Source organism: Protopterus annectens, chromosome 3.part0 (genome assembly GCF_019279795.1).
Source record: "Protopterus annectens isolate FY-2018-M chromosome 3.part0, PAN1.0, whole genome shotgun sequence".
NCBI classification, from domain to species: domain Eukaryota; kingdom Metazoa; phylum Chordata; order Ceratodontiformes; family Protopteridae; genus Protopterus; species Protopterus annectens.
In genome coordinates, this window is record NC_056731.1 from 734,208,501 (window position 1) to 734,223,072 (window position 14,572).

The 14,572-nt window shown below is 42.7% G+C and overlaps 1 protein-coding gene across 1 annotated transcript in view; it reads right to left on the minus strand.

Annotated features, from left to right (window-relative positions):
• Positions 1–896: 896 nt before the first annotated feature.
• DPY19L1 (dpy-19 like C-mannosyltransferase 1) overlaps positions 897–14,572 on the minus strand; it is a 2,139,210-nt gene continuing 2,125,534 nt past the window's right edge. Inside the window, exon 22 of the mRNA XM_044065091.1 lies at positions 897–1,479. Coding sequence (XP_043921026.1) covers positions 1,314–1,479 — 166 coding nt within the window. The 3' untranslated portion in view covers positions 897–1,313. The remainder of the gene's footprint in view (positions 1,480–14,572) is intronic.

The window sequence follows — 14,572 nt, forward strand, 5'->3', positions numbered from 1 at the left end:
TTACGAGACCAATCATAGAGTACAATGCTCCCATTGGTATGTACCTGACCAAGCACATGCAGCAACTAGAGTGACCTCAGCGGTTCATTACAAAAAGAATACAAGGTGTAACAAACCTGCCTTATGCAGAGTGCCTTAAAGCCCTTTCCCTCTACTCAGTGCCTTACAGATTGGTGAGGGGTGATCTATGTTTGGCTTACAAGGCATCTGCAAACCCCACACTTATGCATCCCCTACATATTCATAAGTCAAAGAGAAATACAAAGTCTAGGGACCTGAATTTTGTCGGGACTTAGAACATGTTTGAGAGCCAGATATGTGTCCCAGAGACTGCCCCTTCTATGGAACAGGCTTCCTAACCATGTGAAGCTGAGTTTGTCGATTACCCAGTTTAACTACAACCTAGACCAGTGGACAGAGAATAAAAAATTTATACCCGGTCAGCCACCCACGTAACATATGGACAGAGGTAACTTATAAATGCCTGGCTGTCAATGTCCTATTCAGATACAGGACATCAATATTCTTTTGGCAAAACTTGGCTAGGCTTACAAAGCCTAGTAACAATCTATGACTCTATGAGTGTACAAAGCAGAACTGCACTGAGAAAGCCACATTGACAGTTAAGACATTTAGACTATGGCTCTATGAAAAAATCAGTGAAAATAAATCTCTACTGATCACTTCTTCATGGTTATTTTGTCTTGGAGGAGCCTTGGATCCTATATCCCAGAGTGTTAGTAAGTGCTAAAATAAAAGATTAACATTACGGTTTGGTTCACTACAATGTTTCTACTGTTTCAAAGCACTATGCTGAAAGAAATGAAAATGTTATTAGATGTAATGCTGAACTCTAGGATGAATACTGCAATTCATGAAAAATTCACATCCTTGAGTCTGTTCTCGCTTCAAATCTATTAACAATTTTTCAAAAAAAAAAAAAGACTGTATTAAAGGGGGTTTTACATTTCTTCCAATTTACAGTTGCAGAACTGGTATATCACTTATATATTTTAAAATTTAAAGTACATTCCTGTTTTCTTTCCCTGAAAAATGACCCATAATTTGACTGATAATTTCACTTTTTTCATAAACACTAGTCTATTTAATATAAAAAGTGTTTGACCTCTCATGAATAATCAATAAAAAAGAAAATGGAGCTTTGGTAATAGGCAGTCTGATACTTCTGTTCGTAAATAAAAAGCTTAATACTTCTGTAGCCATACACATAACATTACCAAAAAGTTGCTGCTACAAAAAGCAGCTGTAAACCAGCTGTAAAAGCTCAATTAAGTCCATCAAACACTTTCTTATCATGTATGTCCATGTTGCACAATCTTCAGAACTTTGTAGACATCATTTTCAAATACTGTGATGAAATGAGGCCTTGTTTCTTTAGAAAGCTTGGTGCACAATGGTGTTCTGCCAGCATGTTTAGGATCTTCAACATCCCAAATTTCAGGCATACTGCATCCAGGCCTAAAATAATTAAAATAAAGAAAAGGAATAATAAAAACAATTATAAAAGAACCTCTATAATTATCTTATTATATATGCATTTAGAACTTATTAGACTTATAATACAAATGGTAAGGGGATGAAAGTGCAGCTATGTGAGATATTAAATATAATAGCAGATGATTTAAGTGGCTCTGTTGTCTTAGTACTGGGTGGACATAAAGGTCATTCTGAGATTATACTATACTGCTAAAAAACTTTACATCAGTAGTTTCAGCTTGTGAGCTGTGGCTGGTTGCACCTTTAACATTTGCAAAGACAATAAAGCTCCAGTGAATGTGTTCAAATCAGAATCTGAAACCATATGTGCTAAAAGAATGAGCTGAAAATTAACATTAAATAACCCACGAGGAACATGTATGGCACAGAAGATGCAGTAAATCTGTCCATATCAGTTAGCCAAATAGTACAACCTTGTACAAACAAACTTCTAAAAAGGTGACACAGATGTATAGTGCCAAAACAGAACTAATGTACTATGTACACTTGCAATTAGGACTTGTTCCAGGCAAAGGTTAATCTACTACCACTACTGTCCTGGATGTGGTACACTGATGATACAAGGCTATAAGGCTGTAGTCATCAAACTTTGTTAACATGGCTACACTGGGACCTTTTCTGGAAAAAAGACTGATTCACCATACAATCCTTGTACGGTCTTGGTGGTGGAACATGAATCTAACACAAATGTCAAGTATTCATTGACCTCACACCTTAGCATGTCACCAGGACTAATTACTGTATATACTTGGATACAAGTCACCTAGTGGTTAAGTTCAGGACAATTTTTGAGCACCAAAGCCCATTACAATGAACTGCCCATTGATAAGATTAAGTGATGAAAGGAGTTCAGTGTTTTAATTTAAGCTGATGAAGTGTGCAATGCAGTAAAGTAAGGATTTCACTCTTTCATTCATTTCCCATTTATTCACTTTATCCCAATCAGCATGGATATTAGGAAGAATGGATAATCAAAGAATCAGTAAATTACTAAGGCAGTACAACACTGAATTCCTCCCTCTCACACAGTGACCAAACATAGCTAGTCAAAGTGTGCTCTGTTATTGTGACAGGCACGTATTTTTTTATTTTTTGTTATAATTAAAACAGCTGGGAGGAGTGTGCATGGCTGTAAGTGACAGCATCAAACTGAAGTATATTATAGTTAACATTATAAGGATGAAGGTGGGTATGTGGTAGCAGCAAACTGAAATACATCATTCTTACCATTATAGTGATCTGGGTGAGAGTTTGTGAATGACAACTTTTGCCATGATAATGAACATGATAGGGTGTGTGAATGATAACAGCAAATTGAAATACACTACTGTTGTCATTATAATAATCATGGTGAGGTGTAGGAATAACAGTACCAAATGAAATGAAATGCATAACTATTGCCACTATACTGAATTGGGTGGGGAGCATGAAAGTAAATGACAGCAGCAAATTAAATTCAATACTGTTGCCATCACAGTGATCAGAGTGGGGTCTTGTGAATAAGAACAGTACATGGAAATAAATAACTGCTGTATTTAAAGGAAGTGAATTAGGGGAATGGCAGTAAATGACAGTAGCAAACTGAAATATATTACTGTTGTCATTACAGCACTTAGGGTGGAAAGTATGACAGTGAATGGCAACAGCAAATGAAAAAACAGTACTGTTGCCATTACACTGATTGGGGTAGAGAGAGTGTAAATAACAGCAGCAACAACTAAAATACATTACTGTGGCCATTATTTATTTCACTTTCTGGATAATCATGGAGGTGTGATCACCAAAAGCAGTAACAGTTGCCTTTAATTATTAAGAAAGTACAGTAATGTAATATCTGACCATAACAGTAAATGTCCTACTCTTCACTGTTGCAGTATTCTTTACCTTAGGGATCTCCTGCCAAGGACAGTCCATTGTCTGGCCAGTATACCAAAGCCTTTAGATGTGGTATGCACAGTATATCACAAGTATGCTCTCTGTACAGGACATAGAGCATAAAGATGTAGGGTACAACTCAACACCCTAATAATGGGCAATTTCAACTACCCAACCATTAACTGGGGAAACTACTCATGTACCAGCTTTTTTGCTCGTTTTCAGGAATTCATAAATTTCAACGCATTGGATCAACGTATCCACACCCCCACCAAGGGCAGCAATATCCTGGACCTGGTCATTACCAACATGGGCGACCGGTGTTCCACACCAGAGGTCAATTCCTCATTGGTCAGATCCAACCACAAGCTAATCACCCTAGACATCCACACCCCCATTAGGGAATCCACCATAAAAAATTTCTCCAAAGCCAACTTCACGCTTCTTAAGACAGAAGTGGCAAACTTCACGACACCCATGCAGATGGACAATAGAGATACAACTGCTGAATCCTACACAAATGCACTTTATAAGAACTTACACAAGTGCATGGATCGTGCTATCCATAACAGAACCAAAATGCTGTCCTCCAAAAAAGGAAGCCAATCTGGTGGTCCTCTGCCATAAACAAACTCTACAACAGAAGAAAGAAACTGTTGCAAAAAAGAGTAAAAATCCCATGATTGGAGAAACTCCCTGGTCAGCCTCAGTAAGAAGCTGAGATTCCTCATAAAATCCTCCACAGCTAGTTACGAAAACAAAATCGCCAGTGATTCTAAGGGCAACCACAAAGCATTCTATAACTATGTCAAGAATCTCAATGGCAACACTCAGATCTGCTCTGAGTTACAGCACAATGGCACTAAATATACAGAACCAACAGATATTGCCAACATCCTGGCAGATAGGTTCAGTGCTAACATTACTCCCCTCTCACCCCCTAAAGGGCCCATCTCTATACCGGAAGAATGCACAGTTCCTGTAATCACAGCTGCACAGGTAAAAGACACACTCTCCAAAGCCAAGAACACAGCATCTGTGGGACCTGACAACATCCCAGGCTGCGTTCTACAAGAACTACAGAATGAACTGGCACCCCACCTAAGTATCATGTTCAATCATAGCCTCACCTCAGGCTTTGTGCCCACTGAATGGCGCACGACGACGGTTATCCCACTCCACAAAGGGGGAGTCAGCACGGACACCGGGAACTACTGACCCATTAGTCTGATGAGCCTGGTCTGCAAGGCCATGGAACGTATCATCATGGAACTTATAAACAAAGACACTGGTAATCTACAAACTCTGGACCCCACCCAGTTCGGGTTTGTAAAAGGCAGATCATGTCTCCTAAACCTGCTAGACTTCATTGAAGCAGTCACCGTAGATGAGGGTAATGTGGTTCACCCAGCCTATCTAGATCTCGCCAAGGATTTCAACACCATCCCCCACTCTGGAATTATAGATAAACTCACTAAACTAGGTATAAATCCCTATGTCACAAGATGGGTTTCCAACTGGCTCACTGACATAACCCACACTGTGAAAGTAGCAGACTCCAAATCTGACTTCAGACCAGTGACAAGTGGAGTACCATAGTTTCAGTCCTGGGTCCTCTCCTGTTTGGTATCTACTTCTCTGAAGTACAGGCTAACACAGAAGGTCTTTGGCTAACAAAATTCGCAGATGACTGCAAACTAGGAGCCATAATCGAAACTCCTAATGATGTGGACATACTACAAAAGGGCCTCAGTGAGACAGATGCCTGGTGTCAAAGCCATGGCCTCAAGTTCAATGCCAAAAAGTGCATTGTCATCCCCTTTGGTAAAAACTCTGTACCCATGAACTACAGCATAGGCTGTACTCTACTTAACACCGAAAGTATGATAAGAGACCTTGGGACACAGGTGGACAGCAGTCTCTCCTTTGACAATCACATCGCCACATTAGTCAGGAAATCCTTCTATGTGGCACTCCTCATTACAAAAGGTTTCTCTTCCAGGGAAAAGAGGTCATTGTTTCCCTCTACTCGGCACTCATTAGACCCATTATTGAGTACAATGCCCCTTTTGGTATGTACCTCACAAGACATCTACAACAACTGGAAGGGCCACAGAAATACCTCACAAAGAGTATTACAGGCCTCATACAGATGCCCTACACAGACTGTCTCAAAAAACTCCAGCTTTACTCCGTCGCATATCGCCTACTCAGAGGCGATCTCTTCCTAACATACAAAGCTATGTCAAACCCAGAGCTGTTGGACATGCTCCACTTAAACAAATCCCAATCCTTCCAAGATACACGCTCTAGGAACCTAAACCTTGTCAACACAATAAACAGAACATGCTAGAGGGATAGATTCCTGTCCCACAGACTTCCCATAGTCTGGAACAAACTACCTATCTATATCAAACAAAGCTCTTCATTAGCACTCTTCAAGACAAATCTTGATAACTGGATGGGAAATAGGAAATTCACCCCAGGGATCACTTCTGTGGCTCTGCTCGACAAAGGCACATGAAAATAATTTTCTTGGGTGGCGAAAGCCAGGGTACCTTTTTGGCTAGGCTTGTATGGGCCCTACAGCCAATAGCCTAGTACCTACCTATGAACCTATAAGATGACATAAGGACACAGGTACCCGGAATTGAATTGCCCCAGTGGAGAACAGCCTCTATAGGACAAAAGCAGGCTATGCACATCCAATGGGTGAAAATGCAGATGGAAAAGGGGGACCTTCAGCCAGGAGAGTAACCAAATCAAAGCTCAAAAGAAAAGGGGGGACAGAGGGAGGGACTGAATACTGCTACAGTGAAGAGAAGGACATCTATTATTATGTTAAGATTTTACACAACTGTACCTTGTCCTTCTATATCACTGTTGCAATACTGTGGACCTTAGGGAGGGTACAAAAGCCAAGAAAAGGAGTGGGAGGTGGAAGGCTGGGAAGAGCCCTCAACAAACCCATACAGCAGGATGGCCATAGCAAAACCTGCTTTGGCCCTTTGACACCACATCCAGTTTATTTGCTTAGTAGACATATGCACTGAGGACCAAGTAGCAGCTTCATGGATGGAATTGATGCCCAAACCTTTGAAGAAATCACCAGAAGAGGAAACAGCCCTAGTGGAATGAGCTCTGAGGTAAACAGACACTTGCCATGAAAAGAACAACAAAAGGAAATGACCTTAGATATTCAGGAAGAGATTGTTTGCTTGGAAACAGCTAAATCCAAAGTCCTGGGATGAAAAGAAACAAAAAGCTGGTCAGACTTATGAATGGTCTTAGTTTTATCCAAATAATACCTGAGCTGTCTGTGCAAATACAAGATATGCTGGACCCTCTCATTAGCAGACTGAGGAGAAGGAAAAATTAGACAGTTGAACTTCCTTTAAGGATAACTCATTAACAATCCTGGACATAAAAGCAGGATTAGTAAAAAGACACACCATCTCTGTGAAAAAAACAAAAAAGGTGGAATGGCTATTGGGGCCTGACGTTCAGAAACCCTGCAAGCAGAAGTAAGAACAAGCAACAAGACAGTTTTCCAGGTACAGTGTTGCAGAGAAGCTGAAGCTGCAGGCTCAAAAAGAGCCTGAGTCAATTTTTTCCAAAACAAAATTAAGGTCTCAAGGAGAAGAAATAGGCTTCCTTGGGGGCCAAAGATGCAGGATGCATTTAATAAACTGTTTGACCTCAAAACCAGAGGCCAAAGGAGGATTGAAGGACAGATAGGGAGAAATAGCTGACAAATGGGCCTTTACAGAAGAACAGGCCAAGGAAGACTGCAGCAACTCACAAATAACATAGAACGAGTGGGACCTCCAGTGAAAAAGGGTCCTGGCTATGAGCAAAGCACCAGACAGAAAATATTTTCCTTTTGGACATATAAGACTTTTTGGTTGCTGTTTTTCTTGCCTCCTGTAAAACCATGAGCACGTCTTCAGAAAAGTATCTAAAAGAGATCAAACCCCATCACTCACAGTGTCAGTTGAACACTAGACAAGTGAAGATGAAAGAGTGACCCCTTGTTCTGTGTGAAGAGGTCCAACTGGTGATGTAACTTGTAGTGATTGCCCCTGGCCAGATGCATTAAGAGGGGAAACAGTGCTGTCTTGGCCAAAATGGAGTTACTAGCAAGATTTTTGGGGAGTCCAGCTAAATCTGTTGCAGGACTCTTGGAAGCAGGGGAACAGAAGGGAAAGCATAGACAAACATCCTTTTTCAAGGAAAAGAAAGGGCGTCTGTCTTCCATGCCAGATGGCATGGCACTGTGAAACAGAAAAGGTTGAGCTGACTGTTCATAGGGGAGGCAAAAAGATCTACCTAAGGAATACTCCACTGATGAACTATGCCCCAAAACATGTCTCTGTGAAAAAGAAGTTATGTTCTTACTACAATGTTCCACTGTTGATCTTCATTCATTCATTACTGATGGGTATTGGTTCCGTCCTTGGAACCGAGTCAGATGTTATAACAAGCTCACGCCAGCCAAAAACTCTTGAGCTAAGATTACCTATAGTGCCCCTCCCTCTATCACCTCAGATCAAGTTTGCCCATAAGAAAAAAAGGGAGAAAGCGGAGGCTTTATCTGATCAAATTCCATATCATGAGGTAGGACCAAATCTGAATCTCCAGTTTTTTCAGAGGGGGATGGTGGGTGGGATGTAATGAATGAAGATCAACAACACAGAGAGTCGAGCACAGAAAGCCTGCAAGAATACAGACTCCTCAGAGGAAGGGTTGGTGGGCTTCCAGTCTCCACACTGCTTTAAAATGTCTAGTATGTCTCCAAAGGAGACATCCTCAGGGGGTGACCATGGGGACCTTTCCCTTTCATTGTAGTCTGTATCTTCTGTAAGGGATTCTTTGGGGGACTCCACGTGCTTCCTCTTGCAAGATCTCTTACGGGGTACATCCTCAGTGAGGGCATCTGAAGAAGACTCCGAAAAGTGGGAACTTGTGGAAGCGTATCTTGAGGTTCCCATGCTCGATGTCCCAAAGTAATGGGCTGTCAGCTGCGGTTCAGAGGACATTTTTTATATATATATATATATATATATATATATATATATATATACATATATATACATATACACACACACACACACACACACACACATAATATATATATATATATATATATATATATATATATATATATATATATATATATATATATATATATATATATATATATATACACATTTTATATATCTGTGGCAATCCGGCGCAGAAGGAACCAGCTGCGAGCCTGCAGAGGCAAGTGCCCTCTCCATCACCTGGAAAGCAGGTCCACCCAGAGAGGGATGGGAGCCCAGAACGGAGAAAGTGGAGAAAGACAACCTCAGGACTGGGGTCACACCCCGCTCCGATGAGCCCACGCCCAGGGAAGGAGCCATGAGAGGACTCAATGTCGTCAAGACAACTGGAACCATAGTAGATGGCGCCAGAGAAAAAATAGGCCCCATACTAGGGATCACGGTGCTGACAGACCAGTCACTATCCCAAGGATAGCTCGGCTCTGAGTGAGTTGAGGACCATAGTGTAGACTCCACAGCCATGGTAACCTCTACCAATGGAACCAAAGAAGCTGGTACCAGGATAGGCATCAGCGTTGAGGATTCCGATACCTCCAAGGAGGTTGAAGGAGGAATATATGTTGGAATCTGTGGAGAAAATTCCTCGGCTCTGGGTGTGAGGGAGGATTTAGAATGACCTGGAATTCCTCTGGCCACCAGGAGCTGATCCACTAGTCTCACTACGTTGAATTCTGAAAGGCTCCTGGAGGAGCAGGTTGACATCCCCGACAGAGAATCAGGGCTTTCTAGAAAAGAACTGCACTGTTGTTCAAAAAAGGGGTCTGTCGACGGGGAGTATCATGTCTGAGGTAATATTTCGCCCTTCAGCACCATGGTCAACGGACCAGCAAGTTGGTGTAGGAGGGGGGTAGTGACCTGAATTGGGGAGACTATTTCTGGTGCTGACAGGGGCATCGGTACTGTAGCAGAAGTTGGTAATGTAGGAGTTGAAGTTTTGGGTGGTTCTATAATCATGAGCGACACTGTAGTAGATGTTTGAGGCCCTGCTGCCGAGGACGGTATCATAAAAGAGGTTTGAGGCCCTGGTGCCGAGATTGCAGGAGTCAATTTAGGATGCTTTGCCATCAATTTCATGGGAGATTTAACAGATTTAGAGTCACTAGTATGTGGACAGGAAGGTTACAGATTGACTCCTCTTTTTATGTTCCTTTTTAGCAGGGGTTGAGTCCTCTGCTTCAGATATAGCCTCCAAGAAAGGAGTTTTAGGAGACCTTTGAGTATTAGTTTATTTTTCCTTTCTGTCAAGGTGCAGGTGCTAAAGCTCTTACATAAATCGTATGGGGGTTGAATTTTTCGATTTGGTACTCTGAGACAATAAACACAGGATAAATGTCCATCAGAATTCAGCATATTCCTGCTATACTAATCACATTGCTTAAAGCCTCCTGTCCCCTTTTTGTCACCCATTGTCAATAATAAGGAAAAGGCTTGTCAAATAACATTATACAAAGCAAACACACAAACACACACACACACACACACACACACACACACACACACACACACACACACACACACACACACACACACACACACACACACACACAGTCAAGAAAAAGAAGGAGTGATTTTTTTTTTTTTTGTTTTGATTACCAACAATGATAAATAAGAAGTACCCAATGGGTAAACCGACAAAGAAAGAAAAGGGGGGGGGGGATACCAGCAATGGAATTAAAATTTACCATGGAGGTAAGGAAGGCCTGTTACCAGAAGTGGAATGAAGAATACCAAAATCTTGGTAAAGAATCAGAAAGAAGCACTCAAACAGGAAGCAAGGGTAGCAAACTCTAAACGACTACTAATGTTGTTCTTCTTTTGGCTTTTCCCGGTTAGGGGTCGCCATAGCAGAACTCCGGTCCGCTAATGATTGGCAGTAGATTTTTTATGGGTGCCGAGGTGCCAGCTCGATGCCCAACCTTCAGCAAAGGCACGCCCATTCTACGCATGTCTTTCAAACGCCACTCAACCGTGGGGAGGACATGCAGACTCCACACAGAAGGTGCTCCAGCTGAGAATCGAACGGGAGAACCTCTTGCTGTGAGGCAACAATGCTACCGCTGCACCACCGCAGCTTATCTAAATGACTACTAATAAAATAGAAAATTCACAAAAGCAGAGAAAAAAATTTCAAATGAAGTATAAATTTTAAGTCACTTAGCTTGAGAGCTGGCCTGACTCATCTTGATACTATATGCGGCAAACGAGATCTGAGGTGAAAGAGAGATGGGCACTACGGGTAAGCTTAGCTTGAGAGATTTTTGGCTGGTGTGAGCTTGTTATAATGGCTGACTCGGTTTTGAGGATGGAACCGATACCCATCAGTAATGAATGAATGAAGATTAACAACATCAGATGCATCCATTCATGAGCCTGTGTTTTGGATCTGTTCAAAGATTCTGCCACTACACTGTGCTCTGAAGGAAAATACACTGCCTGAAGGGTTAGCTAACTGATAGACAGATCCCAGGCCTGAACAGCCAGTCTGTAAAGAAGGTAAGACTTCATGCTCCTCCTGCTTGTTGACATACCACATCACTGTGGGGTTGTCTATGTAAACCATTAGAGGGCCTGGAGAGAGAATGGGGTGAAAAGCCTGAAGGGCCAGAACAGAGCGCTCATCTCTTCGATGTTGATATGGTGTGACTTCTGATGGGGAGGTCAGAGACCCTGAACTTTCAGGTGACCACAGGAAGCCCCAACACCCCATGTCTGAATCGTTGGTGAGCAGTTCTTGAAAAGGAAATGGAGGCTGAGAGGGCAGGCCTGGTTTGAGAGTATGTTGCTCAATCCACCACTCGAATTTCCTCTTTAGACAAGGAAAGACAGGCACTCTGAAATGTAGAGGGTGGCAATGCTGAAGCCAAGCTGACTTAAGGTACCACTGAAGTTTCAGTATATGCAGTCTGGCAAAGAGGGAGCATTGGGATAGTAGAGGACATGAATCCTAGGGCCTGAAGAAACTCTGTCTGGAAAGGCAAGCACAGAAAGAAAACTGTCAAGAACAAAACCTTTGACGGCGGACAACAGGCCAACAATGGCACTGTCTGAATCCTGCAACCCAGATATACATGGTCCTGAGAGAGAAGTTGAAACTGCAGGCTCAAAAGGAGCCTGGGTCAATTTGTCTAAAACAAAATTAAGGCCCCAAGGGGGAGGAACAGGCTTCCTTGGGGCCCTAGGATGCAGGGCATCTTTGAAAAACTGCTTGACCTCAAACCATGAAGCCAAAGGAATATTCAAGGGCAGACAGACAGAAATATCTGACTATTTACAGAACAAAAGGCCAAGCCAGACTGAAGCAACTCACACAAACAGGAGAGAACCTGACGGGCCCCCATTGAAAAAGGATCTTAGTTACGACCATGGTATCAGACAGAAAACTTCTTTCACGTGGACATACAAGATGTTCTGGTTGCTGGTTTTCTTGCCTCCTGTAATACCCTGAGCATGTCCTCAGAAAAGACGTGCCTAAAATGGATCAAAACCCTAACACCCACAGTGTCAGTTAGAGACTGGTGAATATGGATTAATGACCCCTTGTCCTGTGTGAGGATTTCTAACTAGTGAGGTACCTTGTCATGAATGCCCCTGGCCAGATGTATTAAGAGGAGGAACCAGTTCTGTTTTGGCCAAAATGTAGTCACTAACAAGATTTTCTGGGAGTCCAACTGAATCTTTTGCAGGACTCATGCAGGAGTAAGGGGAAAGAAGGCATCGAGAAACATCCACTTATAAGGAAAAGAAAGAGTGTCTGTCTTCCAAGCCAGATGGTATTGCACTCTGGAACAGAAATGAAGGAGTTGTCTGTTCAGAGGGGAGGCAAAAAGATCTACCTGAGGAATATCCCACTGATGGACTATGTCCAAAAACACATTTCTGTGAAGTATCCATTTGTAAGCCTGTGTTTTGGACCTGCTCAAGGTGTCTGCCACTAGACTGTGCTCTAAGGGAATATACACTGCCTGAAGGGTTAATAACTGAGAGTCAGATCCCAGGCCCGAAGAGCTATCCTGTAGGGAAGATGACTTTATGCCCCCTTGTTTGTTGACATACCACATCACTGTTGAGTTGTCCATGTAAACCTTTAGAGGACAATATGGAGTAAAAAGCCTGAAGGGTCAGATTCAGAGTTCTCATCTCTTTGATGTTGATATGGTCTGACCTCTGGTGGGGGAGCCAAAGATCCTGAACTTTCAGTTGACCACAGGAAGCCCATGTCTAAAGTGTTGGTAAATAGTTCTTGAGAAGGAACTTGAGGCTGAAAGGGCAGTCCTGGGTTGAGGGAAAGTTGCTGAATCCACCACTTGACCAAGGAAGGACAAGTACACTGGAATCCAGAGGGTGGGACAGATGCAGCCAAACTGACCTGAGGTACCCCTGATGCTTCCTCGTGTGCAGTCTGGCAGGAAAAAGCATTCAAATAGAAGAGGTCATGAATCCCATGGCTTGAAGAAACTCTCTGGCTGGAATAGCAGGCAGAGAAAGAGGAGGATGAAATAAAACTGTCAAGGGACAGAACTTCTGGAGGTGGAAAAGAAGCCAACATTAGCACTGCCTGAATCTTGCACCCCAGATACACATTGGCCTGAGAGGAAATCAGGACAGACTATTGAAAGTTGACATTGAACCCCAGACTTTGGAGGACAGATATGGTGAACTCCAGATCCTGTAGCAGATGACTGGAAGAAGGTGCTTGAAGCAGCAGGCCATCTAGATAGGGAAAAGTCTGAATGCCTTGAAGCCTGCACAAGAAAATCAAAGGAGTTTGGCATTTTGTAAATACTACTGGTGCAGCAGAGAGACCAAAGGGCAAAGCAGTGAACTGAAAATGAGAGGAAGAAACATAAACACTTCCTGAAAAGAGGGTGAATAGGAATATGAAGGTAAGCATCCTTCAGATCCAAGGACATCAGAAAAGCCTTGGGTAAAATAAGAAAAAAACAGGATCTGAAGAAACAAGTATCCAAATAAAAAGGAATCTTGAGAAAAGTGTTGAGCAAGGAGAGGTCCAGAATAGGTCTCCAAGTGCCCTCCTTTCAAGGGCCCATGAACATCCTGGAGTAAAATCCCTTTCCTATTTGTCAAGGAGGGCCAGGTTGAATAGTTCCTGGTCCAAAAGGGACCCAACAACCTCCACAAAATGAGGCAGTTGTTCCAGAGGAGGTTGGGGAATCCCTGAAAAAGGAGAGACAGGCTTCCACATCACGAAGTAACCCTGGTGGATGATAGAGAAAACCTAAGAATCTGAGGTGATGAGATGCCAGTTTGGAAGACAGAGGGAGAGATGAAGGAACAAGAGAACCTGGCCAAGGAGTGGGGTGGGGGGCAAGATGTCAAAGAGAAACAGGCTTGTCAGATAAAGTAGGCTTCTGAGCCTCAGAAGCCTGAGAAGACTTAGCAGGAGGAGCTCGCTTACCACCCTTCCTGCCTTTGGTGCCTGAAAAGGCTGCTTACGAACAAAAGCAGCCCTAGTAGGATAGTTCCCCTGGAACTTGGGGATAGAGAATACAAAAATATGTTTAAAATCCTGTAAAGTTAGCTTTTTGCTGAAGAGACTTAAACATATCAAAGGCAGCAGCCCCAAAGAGATGCGTATTATCTAAAGGAACATCCAACAACTTGGCCTTAATGTCTTCAGGTAAAGACTGCAGGCAAAGCCAAGAATAATGCCTCAAGACTGACCCAAAGGCAGCAGCTCTGGAAGATGCATAAGCAGCATAATAGCTACACTTAACAGAATGATAAGCCACCTGACAGGTAGAACCTTAAATAGACAGAACAGTAGATTTTGCTTCAGAATCAGGGAGGTCAGAAAATCTGACAAGCCTGGGCAATCAGGGCCAGAGCATATCTGGTCATGTGGGTCTAATGGCTTGAAAGGCCAAAGCAGAAGCAGTATAAACCTTCTTGCCAGTTCTCTCCATTGTCCTACTATCCTTATCTGAAGGCCAAAGCTTGAAAGAGTGCAAAAGTTTAGAAGGCTTGTCAGAGGAGACTGACACCACAGCAGGGTCAGCAGAAGGACACTTAAATAAGAATTGTCAATCCTCGGGTACCCTACAGAACCTGCCAGG